The 13,620-nt window shown below is 56.4% G+C and overlaps 1 protein-coding gene across 1 annotated transcript in view; it reads right to left on the reverse strand.

Annotated features, from left to right (window-relative positions):
- Window positions 1–11,073, reverse strand: part of ADPGK (ADP dependent glucokinase) — a gene marked incomplete in the record, with an annotated part of 19,289 nt that extends 8,216 nt beyond the window's left edge. Inside the window, 2 exon segments of the mRNA XM_027767781.1 lie at window positions 3,876–3,938; window positions 8,158–11,073. Coding sequence (XP_027623582.1) covers window positions 3,876–3,938; window positions 8,158–8,250 — 156 coding nt within the window.
- Window positions 11,074–13,620: the final 2,547 nt, after the last annotated feature.

Below are 13,620 nucleotides of genomic sequence, written 5' to 3' on the forward strand. Positions count from 1 at the left end.
AGGCTGGTGTGCTTGGTCGAGCCTAGTCCCTTCATCGAGCCCTGAGGTCCTGGTCTCACTGGTCTCCTGTTTGGGGACCTGGCAGCAGGCCAGTCCAGGGCTTGGGCCTGAGGCCATGGCTGTGTGCGCTTAGAACGAGAGGCAGACAGGAGACCTATGGCACGCTGGTTCAGGACCTGGGCAGCTGCTGGTCCCAGCTCCCTGCTATGGACTCAGTGTTCACATCCCCCAAGACTGAGGCTGAGCCCAAACCCCAAGCAATGGCACACGAGACAGGGCCGACGGGTACAGCTGGGCCCACATGGGCAGCCCTGGCTGTGCGCCGGGCCCCCTCTACACGCTGGGCATGTGTGCGTACACACTCCCGTGGCCCAGGCTGGCTGAGCCTGTGGGTGGGTCTCAGCGTGAGGACCTGCTAGGAGGGCTTGTGTCTGCTTCACTCTCCCTCTGTCATGGAATAAGTAAATAAAACTAAGAGGTGAACTGAGGCCATAAGGACAACGTCCCAGTCACACGGGACTGCTGGCCTCGTATGAGCAGGGACTGAGCCAGCCAGCCCTCCCCCGGCACGGGCACGGAGGCCCGCGGACACAGGAACACCCTCGCCCTCACCAGAAACCAAACTCGGACGGAACTTGGAACTTGGATTGGACTCTGCAGTCCCTGGAGCACTGAGAGAGCACTGAGAGAGCAGCAGCCCCAGCCCCCGTTCCCACCCACTGCCCTGGTAGGCAGACGGACATGGATGCCTCGTGCACAAAGCTGCCAGTGAAGTCGCCCACCGAACTGTACAGGTAAAGCAAGCTCTGGCACCCAGACCCGCAATGGCCTGGTGACCTGACCCGTGAGATCACGCTCTCTCCTTGTTGTGGGAGCGTGAAAGTGTTTCAAACAAGAGGCCTCCAAGCAGCTCGCTTAGAAAGCATGGGCGGGCCATCTGCCACCTCCCCACTCCAGCCCGCCCCTTCCCTGGCTATTCCTTCTAGAAGCTACTGCTGCTCCTCCATTCAATGACTGCCATTTCTGTCATGCCCCTGGAGCCAGGCAGACAGACTCAGACCCACGGAGTGAGGGCGTGGAAGGAGTTAAAGGCAAGCCCCAGAACTGCCGATGCTGTTTCAGACTTAACATGCCCTATCTGGCGGCTTTAGAAGGCATTCTTTACTGGCTCGTGAACTGCCTGTCGGTGCACCACACTACAGGGAGGGCCTGTGACTGGGAAAGCCCGGTCTCCGGACAGAAGCGCCTCTCCCCTTTCTGCCTCAACTCTGGCTACTGTTGGCCAGTCCTCAAAGCCACACCCTCCTCCCTCTACTCTGGGTGGAACTTCACTTCTGACATACCATCCCCAGGGCCACATTTACCTTCCTGCTTGAAACGACGAGAAAAAGCAGACAGAATAACGAGAGGACGGGGTTCAAAACCCCTGGACGTCAGGCAACCGAGAACCACGAGCTGAGCACACGGGAGATGGAGCGGCCTGCAGCTGCCTCGGCAGAGCTACGCGAGAGCTCAGATGCCAACATGGTGGACGGTCACCGGCCTGCCCTGCACGGGACGTCAGGGCAAGCCCTCCGGGCAGGAGGAAAAGACCAGGTGGAAGCATGGCGCTGGACGTGGGGATGAAGAGCCCGGAATTGGCAACTCTGGAGAAGCATGTAAGATGTCGTTTAAATCTCTTTAAAAGAGAATTGACTGTTCCAAGAAAATAGAGTGTAGTCACACCCATGACGAGCGCAGAAGTAAAACCTACTGCAACAAAGGTGGCCACTGGAGGGGAGAACGGCGGTGCGCCGCCGTGAAACCCTCACGCCCCGTCCAAGCCTCCCGGCCGGCGCCCCCCCCCGCCACCTGAGACTAGGCCATGGCAGGGCCAGCCCATGGCCCAGTGGTTAAAGCAGCTGAATCCCCGGTGGCCAACTGTGTGGGCCAAGTCCTGAGCACAACAGCCTGAGAAATATGCCAGCACACGTGCGCACATGTGCCTGAAATCTTGAAGAGAGACACGGAAGACTGAGGGACTGCAGCGTCACCATCCTCCCCACCCCCCGCACACACAGTCTCTCTCTCTCTCTCTCTCTCTCTCTCTCTCTCTCTGGCAAAAGCATGTGCCTCCTGGCAACTGAAGGGGAGGGAGAGAACCACAATACATCAGGAACTCAGACAGCCCACCTGCCAAAAACCTAGTAATTTAAAGTGGGCAGCTGACCTGCGTAGAAACTTTCAGACAGACATGCAAATGGCCAATAAACATTATGAAAAGGGGTTCAACATCGCATCATACAGGAAGCGGGTACCACCTACTCCAGCCAGAATGGACGCGATCGGCGTGTTGGCGAGGCTGCAGCGACGAGGCCCCCAGGGCTCGCGTGGGAATGCAACTTTGTACAGCCACTGCAGACAGCCGGCCTCGAGAGCTAAACGCAGGATTGCCACAACCCAGCAACCCCACTCCTGGACAGGCACCCCGAGGACAGGCAAGCACTCAGGTGGAGGCATTTGCACGCCTGTGTTTAGCGCGGCATTATCACGACAGCGGAGGACAATCGCCCTCAGTGCCGAGCAGCGGGCTGGGAGACAGGGTACACACAGTGGGGTGCTACTCGTCCAGGCAGAGCAAAACCCTGCCACTGGTGCAGAGAGGATGAACCGAGAAGGGACAATACTAAGTGAAATAAGCCAGACCAGGAGATACCACAGCCCTGCTCCGCACACACCGGATGTCTGCACCCTACGGTGAAAGCTGGCCCAGAGAGCAGACAGTGACGGCAACGGCAGACAGACGCTCCGTGGTGGGGGACAATGACTCTGAGAAAACTGTTAGTGAACACAAAACTGCGTTAACCATGGGAAGACTTCTGGGGTGGTGTAACATAGTTCAACTATTGATAAACACAAGAGAAAAACTAAAACCAGACCAGCAGGTGGTGTGGCTCAAGTCTCAGACCCGGTGGCATGAAAATCACAAGAAAGAAATAGATAAATAAATAAATAAGTAAATAAATGGAAAATAAAACAAAAACAAAAACCCAGAACAGTTATCCAATGTGCATAAGGTGACCTTCAGTGCTGAAGGTGAACATGTGTGTCCTCGGTCTAGAAAACCAGTGTGCCCTGCAGAGCCATATAGTGAGTACATACAAACGTAAGTCGTAAGTAAAAGTCGACATTTGAGCTGTTACTGAGAACGTCGCAGTTTTTACTCCCACTTAAACCACACGGTCCGAGACTAGAAGATACTCCTGGCCACTCCGGGTCCCGGTCACCAACGAGGCCGGCTGTGTTCTCTCACCACCCGTGTTCCAGGCACCGACTCCCAGGCTGCACGCTTTACCCCTCCACCATGCGGTGCCTGCACACGTGTGCTTGGGCCAGCCCACCAGGGCAGAGCCCCAGCCCCACTGCTCGTCAGCTGGGCACCTCTCTGGGCCCTGGGCGCCGAGAAGCCTTAGACAACAGTGGTACCGCCTCAGTGCCAGCTGACCTGAGGGGGGCTGTGAGGGACGGGTCGGTGTGGAGAGCACTGACTGCCAGCAAATGGCGAGCGCCCGAGGGTGTCAGGGACCCCTCGTCTCCCACCAGGACTGTACCGCCTCCTAGTAAGAGACCTGAGTTTCACATATCAAGAGATCCGTCTGTTGAACACTCTTGCTCCTAAAATCATCCAAACACCAGCAAAAGGCATAGATTTTTTTTTTAAATACCTGTTTTATTTATCATCATTTTTAATTTGACCAGAGAGAGGGAAAGAAAGTGAGAAGCAAGCGACAGGTCCAGGACTCGAACTGCAGTTGGCCATGTAGGAGTCCAGTGCCCCAACCACGCCACCTGCTGGCCCCCCAAGGCATAGGTTTTAATGTAGGAATTGGACCTACCTTTAAATCTGAGTTGGCTGCAAATTTCTGTCCAATCAAAGCTGCATTCCCTCCTACATAGTGCTGTAAGAAAGTTCAAGGCCATTAGACAGGGGTTTGGTACACCCAGTTTAACAATCTTTAGTTTTTAAATACACAGGCTCTTCTTTGCCAAAAGCATTTCGAGGCAGCTTTACAAGACACACAGATGAGGTGAATAAAGCAGAAACATGACGAATCATGAGGAGACACGCTCAGTGACAGCACGTGGGCTTGGAGCTTCCGGGAGCCAGAGCAGGTGCAGGAAGACAACGTGCATGCTCGTGTCACTCTTGGAAACCATCCGGCAGACACCGGACCAAAATCTGACCCTAAGGGATGCACACAGGCCATACCTGAGTGCTCTGTCTTCTCCACCTCCTGCCCTGCCCTCGCACCCTGCCCACAGCCCTACGCCGGCCTTCCACTGGCCTCTGCACCTCTGGCTCACGCTGCCTCCATCCAGGAGGGCACACAGCCTTTCTCACACCCAAGGGGCACCCTGAGGCTTGAGTCTTGGCTGCAGCACTACCCCTGCTGTGGTGGCCTCTCTGTTCCTCCCTCCCCAACGACACCTCAGCTTCCACGACCGCCCTCCTGACCCCTCCCCAGACAGGACTACAGACCCCCTCCCACGCTCGACAACCCGCTCAACTTCCAAGGCAGGCCCTTGGACTACTGGCACCTGGTCACACGACCAGCAACTCCAGGAAGGGCTTCTCGTCATGGGGAGCGCTATGGGTCTGCCGCGAGTTTTGAGGAAGGAACACGCCGGCATGCTGAGAAATGCAGGGGCTCTCCTGGGTGCCCAAAGGCAGCAGGCCCCAGTAGAGGCAGCACTTCCCCCAAGCTCCTCTCTCGACCTAGGACCTGCAGAGCAGGTCAATCAAGGCTGCTGTCTGCGTGGTGAAGGGGCATCACGTGTCCTGAGACCATGCAGCTAGCAGGTGAGGGGACTCACCAACAGTGTCACCTGGGTGGATGCTGCCACCTCAGCCTCCTGTCCTCAGCCCCAACAGGGGAGACTAAACCAACAGTCCCAGAAGCCAGAAAGCGCTCTCACCCTGAGTCAGGTGGGACAGAAGGGCCACGTGTGGGTAACTTAGAACTCTCTGTGAGATGCAGGCTCGTGTCAGCCCTAGTGCTGTGTGCCGTGCTGGCAAGGAGAGTTTACTAAAACCTCGGGGCAGCACTACGTGTCGACAAGGTGGGCAGCAGGTTTTCACATCACGGGGTTCAGTCAGCCCGCCTCAGCGGTCAAGGGAACTTGAAGAGGCCCAAAATCAAGGTGTTGCCTTTGTGACAAGTAGCACGTTTTAGAGTTTATGTTTAAAAAAATAACTTGGACCATCAAAAAGCTAAAGTTTCTGTAGAATTTCCTTTTCATTGTGAAACCAAAGGCAGGATCCAAGGAAGGTGAGAGTGGAAGGGTCACCTGGCGGTTCAAGGAGCATGACCCTAACGGCCTCCGAGTAGACGCACCTCCTGTCCAAACCCTCAGGACTCTCTTCACTACCGAGCTCAGTTGTCGGACGGTCGTAACCGGATTACTAACGACTCGCAATGATGGGGTGACACCCAGCCCCGTTCTAACGTTCAGACCGTCACGCTCTATCTAAATGAAAGCGGTCATGCAGGTTTGCTGGGAAAGGCACCGATCACAATGGCACTGAGCGTGTCCGGCCAGGGCTGCAGACCCAGGCTGGGAAAGGATGTCCAAGGAGGGTTTCCAGTGAGAACCCAGGGCTGGGGGGAGGTGTCAATGACCAGCTGGCTCAGCTTCCTGGGGCACAAGCAGTGTGGTTTGTGGGGGGTGGGGGAGCCCCGGCGTGGCCCTGGCCCCTGGCCGTACTGTGGTCACCAGGTGAGCGTGGGGACTACGCAGGTTCCTTCTGCCTCTGACAAAGTGCACCCTACAGGGTTCCCGGACCAACAGCACCAACTGGGAACCTGGCTGGAACGGCGAATTCTCATCCCCTCCTGCATCTACTGCATGGAACTCTGGGTCCCTGCAGTCCCTCCCAGTGACTCTGACACTGCTCAAGTGCCAGAAGCACCGACCTAAACCACCTGTTTTCAACCCAGGTGGTCGTGCCCCCTCCTCCTCACCCAGGAACACTGGAGGGTGTCAAGAGACACCTGGCTGTCACAGTGGGTGCAGGGAGAGTGCACCCAGGGAGCAGAGGCTGGAGAGACAGCCCACCACCAAGCACTACGCACCCGGCACACCGCCATGCTCTGCTGAGGAACGAAGGTGGGGCCTGCCTCCCCCTTTCCACGCAAAGGCCAGACACAGCCCTCTAGGGTTGGCCCTGTCCTCCAGCTTAGGAAGGACCCAGCCACGTCAAGATGGCTACCAGGCTCAGAGCTTCGCCACCTTCGCCCTGCGTAACACCGACACCGAAGGCAATGAGCTTCATCGGTGCTGGCAGAACTGGACTGGAAGGAGTGGAGGTGCCAGGTCAGAGGTGCGGTTCTACAGAAGGGAAGCAGCCAGACTGCATTCCCAGTGGGCACCAGTTTGGGCCGGCTGCTCCGAGAAGTCACGTGAAGAAGGCCTCATTCCCGCTGTACCCCAACGTGCCAACGTGAGTGAACAGACCTGGGCGCCAGGGAGCTCCGATGCCACCTGGGCGATGGCATGGAAGGCCTCCTTGTCACTGAAGAAGCGCTCAGCAGCTGCTCCTCTCCCCATGAAGTGGAGGAAGGCTTCTTCCAGATCATTCTGTGAATGCAGAATGGCGTGGTCTCTCCCGTCCCCAGGACTCAGGCCCAGCGCTTGCAAAAGCTTCACCCCTGAGAGCACCACATCCACACAGGCATTGACTCTGGAAGGAAAGAGGAGCTAGACGTGAAGGAAATAGTGACACAGTGGGTGTAGGGGCAGCAGGTGGGCACAGGACGGATCCAGAGAACTGGATTCACATGGCAAAACAGGCGAGGAGAGTGGGGACCGGACTGGCAAGGACAGTGCCCCGCAGCAGGAAAAATGACTTGAGCAACAGGGTGTCCGAGGATCAGCACAGGAGTCCCTGCAACAGTTCAGCGGAGTCCCTGCAACAGTTCAGCGGTTTCGTAAGAAGCCGGGTCCTTAGCATTTCAGAACAAAGCTGTCACAGTAACAATGATGTATCACTTCTGAGAAAATGCTGGCAAGGTCAAAGTGCCTGGTTTTAAGTGGGAAGACAGCTCCTTAGCGTTTTAGAACAAAGTTGCCACAGTAACAAAAACGTTATCATTTGTAGTAAAATACTGGCAGGGCCAAAGTGCCTGGTTGTAAGTGGGAAGACAAGTCCTTGGCGTTTTAGAACAAAGTTGCCACAGTAACAGAAATGTACCATTTGTAATAAAATGCTAGAAGGGCCAACAAGCCTGGACTCTTGCAGCCTGTGTGGCAGGGGGCAAGTCATTTTAATTTCTGTTTCCTCTCCTATGAATGGTGATAATCAGGTAACTCTGGGGGTTGCTGGAAAGATTCAGTAAGTTAACATATGGTTAGAAACAGTGCTTGGTGCAAAGCTAACTTTCAGACACTTTCCCTCCAAAGAGAATGAGGGTGGCAGCAGGATACTCAATACACCTGGGCCAGCCCCTGACATAGCAGTTATTTGCTGTGCGCTGAGAGCTGGGTCCTGCACACCCAGCTGGAACCCCAGTCCTTGGAGTTTGAAAAACACACAGCGTGCATGCGTGCCTGGGAAGGAGAAATGGAAGAAAAAGGACTGTAGCATCACTGTGCCCCAGAGGGGTGCTTCCTTTCTCTCTGGCAAAACAAATCCCAGCATAAACTCTGCACCCGCGGGTTGAGTGGTGCTTTCAAGACTTAGGCAGCGCTGGCCCTGTAATGACTCACCCCCGGCTGGCGCTCACAGCACTGACCCAGGAACTAGAGGGCAGCGAGAAGCCACTGCTGCCCCACCAGGCCGGCCCTACGGGGCTCTAAGGACGTAGGCTGCAGCCCTCTAGGGTTGGCCCTGTCCTCCAGCTTAGGAAGGACCCAGCCACGTCAAGATGGCTACCAGGCTCAGAGCTTCGCCACCTTCGCCCTGCGTAACACCGACACCGAAGGCAATGAGCTTCATCGGTGCTGGCAGAACTGGACTGGAAGGAGTGGAGGTGCCAGGTCAGAGGTGCGGTTCTACAGAAGGGAAGCAGCCAGACTGCATTCCCAGTGGGCACCAGTTTGGGCCGGCTGCTCCGAGAAGTCACGTGAAGAAGGCCTCATTCCCGCTGTACCCCAACGTGCCAACGTGAGTGAACAGACCTGGGCGCCAGGGAGCTCCGATGCCACCTGGGCGATGGCATGGAAGGCCTCCTTGTCACTGAAGAAGCGCTCAGCAGCTGCTCCTCTCCCCATGAAGTGGAGGAAGGCTTCTTCCAGATCATTCTGTGAATGCAGAATGGCGTGGTCTCTCCCGTCCCCAGGACTCAGGCCCAGCGCTTGCAAAAGCTTCACCCCTGAGAGCACCACATCCACACAGGCATTGACTCTGGAAGGAAAGAGGAGCTAGACGTGAAGGAAATAGTGACACAGTGGGTGTAGGGGCAGCAGGTGGGCACAGGACGGATCCAGAGAACTGGATTCACATGGCAAAACAGGCGAGGAGAGTGGGGACCGGACTGGCAAGGACAGTGCCCCGCAGCAGGAAAAATGACTTGAGCAACAGGGTGTCCGAGGATCAGCACAGGAGTCCCTGCAACAGTTCAGCGGAGTCCCTGCAACAGTTCAGCGGTTTCGTAAGAAGCCGGGTCCTTAGCATTTCAGAACAAAGCTGTCACAGTAACAATGATGTATCACTTCTGAGAAAATGCTGGCAAGGTCAAAGTGCCTGGTTTTAAGTGGGAAGACAGCTCCTTAGCGTTTTAGAACAAAGTTGCCACAGTAACAAAAACGTTATCATTTGTAGTAAAATACTGGCAGGGCCAAAGTGCCTGGTTGTAAGTGGGAAGACAAGTCCTTGGCGTTTTAGAACAAAGTTGCCACAGTAACAGAAATGTACCATTTGTAATAAAATGCTAGAAGGGCCAACAAGCCTGGACTCTTGCAGCCTGTGTGGCAGGGGGCAAGTCATTTTAATTTCTGTTTCCTCTCCTATGAATGGTGATAATCAGGTAACTCTGGGGGTTGCTGGAAAGATTCAGTAAGTTAACATATGGTTAGAAACAGTGCTTGGTGCAAAGCTAACTTTCAGACACTTTCCCTCCAAAGAGAATGAGGGTGGCAGCAGGATACTCAATACACCTGGGCCAGCCCCTGACATAGCAGTTATTTGCTGTGCGCTGAGAGCTGGGTCCTGCACACCCAGCTGGAACCCCAGTCCTTGGAGTTTGAAAAACACACAGCGTGCATGCGTGCCTGGGAAGGAGAAATGGAAGAAAAAGGACTGTAGCATCACTGTGCCCCAGAGGGGTGCTTCCTTTCTCTCTGGCAAAACAAATCCCAGCATAAACTCTGCACCCGCGGGTTGAGTGGTGCTTTCAAGACTTAGGCAGCGCTGGCCCTGTAATGACTCACCCCCGGCTGGCGCTCACAGCACTGACCCAGGAACTAGAGGGCAGCGAGAAGCCACTGCTGCCCCACCAGGCCGGCCCTACGGGGCTCTAAGGACGTAGGCTGCCCGGCATGGTCTCCCCGATGTGCACATGCACAGGTTCTGGCTTGTAGGTATTTTGTGGCCTCTTTCAAAGGAAAGAGCCAAATAATTAAAGTAGCTACCAACAGATGAGTCTCCCGGCCTTCCTGTCAAGATCACCTTCACATCTACCTCTGCCTACCGGGGACATTGCTCTCGCCAGGGGCTGGATGACCACATAGCAGCTCCCAGCCTCTGAAAGTGGAGCAGAGAGGACAGCAAGCAACAGGGACGACTACTAGTGACTTGGGAGGCTGGCTTCCCAGTGAATTCCAGCGGCTCGGACACCAGAAGGTAAACTCGCTAACAAGAGAGGTCTGGTGATCTGGACTTCAGGGTAAGACGCAGAACTGTGATGACCCCTCCGAGCCCCTTCAAAATGTCCTGGACTCTGGAAAATGAAGCGAGGCGGCAGACGCTAGTTCCAAGGTCAGAGGTGGTGCCGGGCTGTGAGGGAGTGCCAGGGCAGCTTTGGCCCCAGGCCTGGACAAGGCTGGGGGAGAGAGTGTCACAGGGCTCCCTTCCAGGCTGCAAGTTCCTCAGGACGGCTGCCTGTTATCATCTCCCTGCTGTTCGTCACCCGCTCCAAAAACATGTCCTAACCGCTGTCAGGTCGAGCTGCAGAGAGGTCAGAGGGCAGGGCACGGCCTGGAGCTGAGCCCTAGAGGGTGCTGCAGGGCAGGAAAGCAGCTGATCCAGAAGAAACCCCTGCTGGCAGTTGTTTGCAGAAAGATTACACCAATTTGCAAACCGCTGTAAGATGGGCACCTCGGTGCTCTCAGCTGAGAAGGTGAGGCTGTGGTACCGGGTCATGTCGCAGAGACCAGAGACTGGAGGGCTACCGGATACCCACGCCCAGGAGGGGAGACCACACAAGCACAGCGCTGGGAGAGGCTGTGGCCATGCGCACAGTGGGACTTGGTGCCAGGGAAGCTTCCCAGGTCGGGGAAGTCAGCTCCGGGCAGCTGTAGGACGAGGGCTTCGTGGCTGTTTACACCATCAGCAGGGGGTACCAGGGTCCAACCTGCAAACAGGGAAAGGCGCCACACCTCCTTGAAACTCCTTACAAGCTGGCGCCTCCCAGAATCCCACCCCGCCGTTATTTTCACCTAGTCCAGCCTCTGCCTTCAGCCTAAGTGCTGCGTCGCCCAAACCTGCAAACCCTGCTCTTTAACATATCCTTCAAGTGCAGCTTCTCACTTCAGCGGCTGGCTGGACTTCATTCGAAACCCCGCGCGAACGTCCATTTCCCCTCCACTGAAACTCAGCCTGTCTTCTTCCATAAACACGTCCTCTGCTGAATCTCTGAATGGCAGCAGCCGGCACAGCCCAGGCGACTCGCTCCTCTGGCAAGACTACACCACAGCGCCTGTGACCCCACGCGGCAGTCCCAAGGCATCCAGTACCGACACCAGCCTTTTCCGATGGCCTCTACCACCTCCAGCCTGTCACCCAAACGAACCTCACCTCTTTGTCACCGCTGCCAGCAATGTTTTGGGCTCCCTGCCCTCCCTCCAAGCCTCCCATGGCTTCCTCTTTTTTTTTTTAAATTATTTTATTTACTTATTATTTTTTTCACATGAGTTTTTGCCAGAGAGAGAGAGAGAAAAAGAGAGCGAGCGCGCATGAGTGCTGCCAGGTTCAGGACTCGAACCGTGGTGGGCCATGTAGGAATTCCAGCGCCTTAACCACCACACCACCTGCTGGCCCCTCCCATGGCTTCTTAACCAGGTAGAGTCCTGGTCTCAAGACATTCTTCCTTAAGACTCAACTAAACTGGGACCAGCAGATGGCGTAATGGTTATGTTGTTGGAGTCCCACGTGGTCGACCGCGGTTCAAATCACGGACCCAGTGATTTAAACACCCGCTGAGGGGACCAACAGTTGGCGTAATGGCTGTGTTGCTGGACTACCATGTAGTTGACTGTGGTTCAAGTCCCAGTGGCTTAAACTCACACCAGGTGTGTGTGCGCATGCGTGCCCAAGATCCCAAGAAGAGAATGGAGGAGAAGGGATTGCGGCGTGGCCATCCCCCGGGAGGTGATTTCTCGCTTTCTCTCTCTGTCTTTCTGGTGAGTGCACGTGCCCTATAGCAAAAACATCTCAAAACAAAACAAAACAAAACTCACGCTGGGTGCATCTGTGCACGCCCAAAATCCCAAGAAGGAGAACTGAGAAGAGACTGTGGTGTGGCCATCTGCCCTGGGGGGTGATTCCTTGCACGCACCTTAGAACAAAAAATCTCACACAAAAATTCATTAAACTGTATGTTTTATTGGGTGGAGAGGTGTGGAGAGAGAGTGTGTGTCCACGAACCTGAGATGGCATTCTGGCACAGGCACACTCCCTCGTAGCCACCGCGCCAAGATTCCCAACTTCAGACCGAAAATCTCCCTGGTAATGAGGAGTGTTTCCAGCGGCTGTTACTATGAAGCAGTTGACAGGCGCGTGCACTGCCCGTCCCACCCATTCTTCTCAACAAGGAACTCTTCCTCACTCCTCGCTCCCAGGCCCTTCGCAGTCTGGCCCGAGGCTCCCACTCAGCACCGTCTCTGTGTCTGCCCTCACACAGGCCCACTCACTGTTCCTAGACCAAGCCACTAGGCGCATGCGTTCACCAGAGACACGAAGTGATAACTCACCCCAGAGGGGATGGCCACGCCTCAATCCCTTCTCCTCCATTCTCTTCTCAGGACTTTGGGCACGCACGTGCCTGGCGTGGTACGCAAGCTGCCGGGTTCAGGACTCGAACCATGACTGCCCACAACCTCCACACCACTTGCTGGGTCCTAGACCATGTACTTTTCCACGTCTGGTTCTTGAGTCTCACCCCCGCTTGGTGAAATCTTTTTGCTCTTCCAGGGTCTGTTGATCCAAGCCGGCGCAGTAGAAAATCCTCTCCAAGATGCCCCATCCCACGCGTCCTTTTGCCTGGTGCATCTCCCATCAAGGGGTGTCCCTGTCACTCCCCCTTAAGCCAGGCGATCTGTGCCTCTGGTAGAAGGGACCTCTGGGTGCCTAAGGGTTACTCACACCCAGCATTAAGGCTTCTGTGGGACCTCTGGGGCTGTTTTCCGTCCAGGCCAGGCCCCTGCTGAGAGGACGCTGAGCACAGAGGAGCAGGTGTCCGGCTGGGTGCGGCTCTAGCCTCATCGCCCCTGCGGCGACTCCAGTCCCAACCCGGGGCTACAGTGCACAGAGCTCAAGTGGGAGCTGGCCAGCTGAGTCTGGTCTCAGCCTCAGAGAGCTCAGCGAGGCAGCTCTCCCAGCTACCCTTGGGGTCGGCTAGTGATAACAGCAAAAGGCAGGGTTTCTTTCCCATCCTGGCAAAGACTGGCACTGCTGTGGACCCGAGCACCACCTCGCTCTTGCCACTAGTTGGGCAAACACACCCCTCGGAGTGTGGTGGACGGAACTGTGCCCTTCTCTCCACGTTTAAGCTAACGTGTACCCAACAGCCAGCGACTGCACTGGGACACAGCCCCTTTAGGGAAACAGTAAGGTTACGCGAGGTCATGTGGGGTCCACTAAGAGGCGGAGGAGACCCAGGACTTGCCGCAGGGTGAAGGACGAACGCGACAGAAGCTGGCCACCTGCGAGCCAGGAAGGGGGCCTCACGAGCAGCAGCCCTGCCGCTGGCTTCGCACAACTCTGCTTCGAACTGCCTGGTCGGCGGTTGTCCCAGCAGCCCACGCAGACTAAGAACGCTGAACGGACAGGCGCGTCCCAGTCCAGGGTGACGGGCAGCTGAGCAGCCTCAGCGCACAGCGACGCGGGTGATCAGACCCCGCCAAGGAGGCATTTCTGAGATCCAATAAACGTGCCGCTCAAAAGACAGAGCACGTGAGCGCTGTTCAAAGCAGCCCGGTCCCAGGAAGCGCTGCATCGCCCGGGAAACGCCGGCCTACCCCCCAGCCCGGCACGCGCAGGGCACTGGGCGCCGGCGTCTACAGGGCCAGGTGGCGCTGGGACAGGGCCACGGGGACCGCTGACACCGAGGGCGGTCGGCGGCTCCAGGCGCCAACACTACCCTGAGGAAGCTCCGAGCGGAAGTGGGCGCGCCCGGGGCGGACCGCGGCGTCGGGCGAGCGGAC

The sequence above is a fragment of the Tupaia chinensis genome, unplaced genomic scaffold, assembly GCF_000334495.1.
Source record: "Tupaia chinensis unplaced genomic scaffold, TupChi_1.0 Scaffold144682_1, whole genome shotgun sequence".
In the NCBI taxonomy this organism is placed as follows: domain Eukaryota; kingdom Metazoa; phylum Chordata; class Mammalia; order Scandentia; family Tupaiidae; genus Tupaia; species Tupaia belangeri.